Source organism: Morone saxatilis, unplaced genomic scaffold, assembly GCF_004916995.1.
Source record: "Morone saxatilis isolate NCDOM2014 unplaced genomic scaffold, NCSU_SB_2.0 Contig19, whole genome shotgun sequence".
Taxonomy (NCBI): Eukaryota; Metazoa; Chordata; class Actinopteri; family Moronidae; genus Morone; species Morone saxatilis.
The window spans coordinates 10,802,890-10,805,573 of record NW_023339751.1 but is presented as its reverse complement, the minus strand read 5'-3'; the positions used below and the strand labels follow the sequence as shown (position 1 = coordinate 10,805,573).

General features: G+C 36.0%; 2 protein-coding genes across 3 annotated transcripts in view; both read right to left on the bottom strand.

The window, feature by feature from the left end:
• Window positions 1–512, bottom strand: part of washc2c (WASH complex subunit 2C) — a 10,793-nt gene extending 10,281 nt beyond the window's left edge. For both annotated transcript variants that reach the window (XM_035663080.1, XM_035663081.1), the window contains exon 1: window positions 355–512. The gene's annotated coding sequence lies outside the window, so the exon portion shown is untranslated. The remainder of the gene's footprint in view (window positions 1–354) is intronic.
• Window positions 513–1,767: 1,255 nt separating this feature from the next.
• Window positions 1,768–2,684, bottom strand: part of slf2 (SMC5-SMC6 complex localization factor 2) — an 18,593-nt gene continuing 17,676 nt past the window's right edge. The window contains exon 23 of the mRNA XM_035663810.1: window positions 1,768–2,674. Within this exon, the coding sequence (XP_035519703.1) occupies window positions 2,558–2,674 (117 nt within the window). The 3' untranslated portion in view covers window positions 1,768–2,557. The remainder of the gene's footprint in view (window positions 2,675–2,684) is intronic.

Sequence of the window (2,684 nt, the reverse complement as noted above, 5' to 3'; positions counted from 1 at the left end):
ATTTTGACTTTGTTTTCCTGAGTCACTGAAATACCACAGGACTCATTTATTAGTTCCTTCGTTATCTTTCATTTGGCTAAAGTAGTTTTCCTGCTACACTTTGGCAATAACGTTACAAATTTGCGGAAGGCAACTTGTTGTGTCGATATAAAGTTGCCTAAATGTTATTTCCTCCTACTAGCTTTCACATTCAAACAGACTTTTTTTTTTTTTTTTTCTCTGGAGGAGAAAGCGGGGACTGTTTGGTTAGCAGCTAGCTCAAGTTAGCTAGGCAAAAGCAACGTTAGCTACAGCTGTTCCAAGCAACACAGAGATAGATATTATCCAACCGAATTTGAGCGCTCTTGTGCTTACCTTGAATACCTCCGGTCAACTGCTGTCCACACCGCTCAACTGTGGTCAGAAAGCACGTCAAAAACCAGATCGATTATGCTAACTTTGGCCTGTCCCTCATTGGTCTTCTGACAGGTCAGCCATGTTCTGTCTGCAGACAGTCACCTGACTGTCGTTGCCTGGCAACCCAGTGAAAGTGGGGGGGAGTGGAACATACCAACAGCGGGGGTAAATGGGGAATGCTCATTTTTGTAGTCGGTGATTAGTTGGGACTGTCACACTTCACACATATGCATACATATCTGAATGTGTGTTTTAAAGTAATAGTTTTAATGTTGGTGTTTCACGTGTTGGACATCCCGTGGTTTATATCCAAAAGTCATGGATGTTTGTGTCCACTAGAGCTCATTCACTGCCTACACTGTTTGACATTTAGTTGAGATGAAATGAAATTATGCTGCTTGTTTTTCTGACTGAAGTTTGTCTCTGCATTCACCTCCTGCTCTCATATTATAAACACACAAGTCTGATGAATCCATATTGCCCCATTACTGTTAAAGAGGTTAAATAATGTGCTTCATTTTTTTGGTTAAGTGCTAACAATAGTAACTACAGAACAGGAACACCGATTAAAGGAAATGAGACTGCAATTTCTGAAGTTAATGCAAAAGACCATGATATCCAAATGGTAACTAAAATACCATTTTATGGCTCTCTTCCGTAACTGTGTGACACCACGTGAAAAGGGAGTTTTATGAGGTTATTAAATGAAAACTACCAGTGCAGTTAGGTTGATTCCCACTTAGCAGAAAGTCAGCTCATGAGCAGATAGCAGCCATAAACTCTGCAAAATGAACTGACACACATGCATAACTTGATACACTGTTTTAAACAACCTATTGAAGTCCATGACTAAAAGTTTACATTCCTTTAGATTCATATTTTCTAATGTCTGACCATCCATCTGAAGAGATCTTTGAGATCATTTCAAAACCGTATATGAGTGCTTCATTTAGGAAGTACTGTTTCTAATATAAATGATATATGGGTTGTACCTAAAGGGAAAAATATTGCTTAATGTTTACCACCAGTTTATTTCTTGAGACTACATTTATTATAAGAAAGAATATCAAGAACTACATGGTGCAAAATCAGTTGGGAGCTCACAGATATACATATTTTATAAGTCCAGTGCAAAATCCAGTTTGATAGTAAATTAAGATTTCAGATCACTGAAAAATTCAAATGTGTTTATCAGGGTTTACAAAGTAGGACTAGACAATCCTCAAATAAATGAGGACACATTTTGTGTCATGTTTGGTCAAGTACATGTTGTAAATGCTATCACAGTTGTTTATTAGCTAGATGATTATGAATATGTTAGTATTGCACTTAATGGTGGGCGTAGACTACATTTTATCTGAGATGTTTGATAAAGGCAACACAGAATTTTGAAATAAAGTTTATTTTCTGATATAAAAAAGTATTTTTCATCATTAAAAAAATATTTTCCCAAAAGGGAAATTTAACAGAACGCACACATTCAACACAACAGTGAAATTATAACAATAAATCAACAAACAAGATAATATGTATCGGAAAATTGTTGCTGACAATGTGTCATGCCCCTGAATCAAGGCAAATATGAACTAATTAATGTAACTTTGTGGAAAAAAACTGAATGGTCGGTTTCCACTTGAGGCTAATTTGCAGGATAATAAACAGTCAGCTTTTCAATTACTCAGACAAGCTAAAGCAAACAGTGATGAAATAAATTATGAAATATCTTTGAGAAACTACATTTTAACTAATGGAGAACTAGAAGAACACAACAATGTAAAATATCCCTCCAAAAACCCCCACTCAACTTCAGTATGTATATGTAACGCATATGTAACGCATATATACCTTCATTGCACACATTGCACAACTTATTAACAACGTAATTAACATACAACTTTATCATTACTTTTTTAAAGACATTAAATAAATCAATATTTTGTTTGTTTCTTGTGCAGCACTACCAGAAAAGATAAGGCCTCAGCCCTCGACAAACTCTGATCTCTTCTAAAATGGTTTTATTCATAAATATAGTTTATATTTGTATTGACAATGAAACTTTTGGGGCAGACAAATAGTGCAAACTGAGCTTAACATTAAGGCAAAGGCTATTAAAGCCCTGGAGACAAATTTCTATGACACCAAGTCACACTCTGCCATCTGGTTATTCTCTCGTCTCAACTTGATTTTCAGTCTCCACCTCAGTACGCTCTTTGTTTCCAGCCTCCATTTGCTCATCTGTCACTTTAGACTCCATTTGCTCATCCGTCACTTTAGACTCCTTTTGCTCA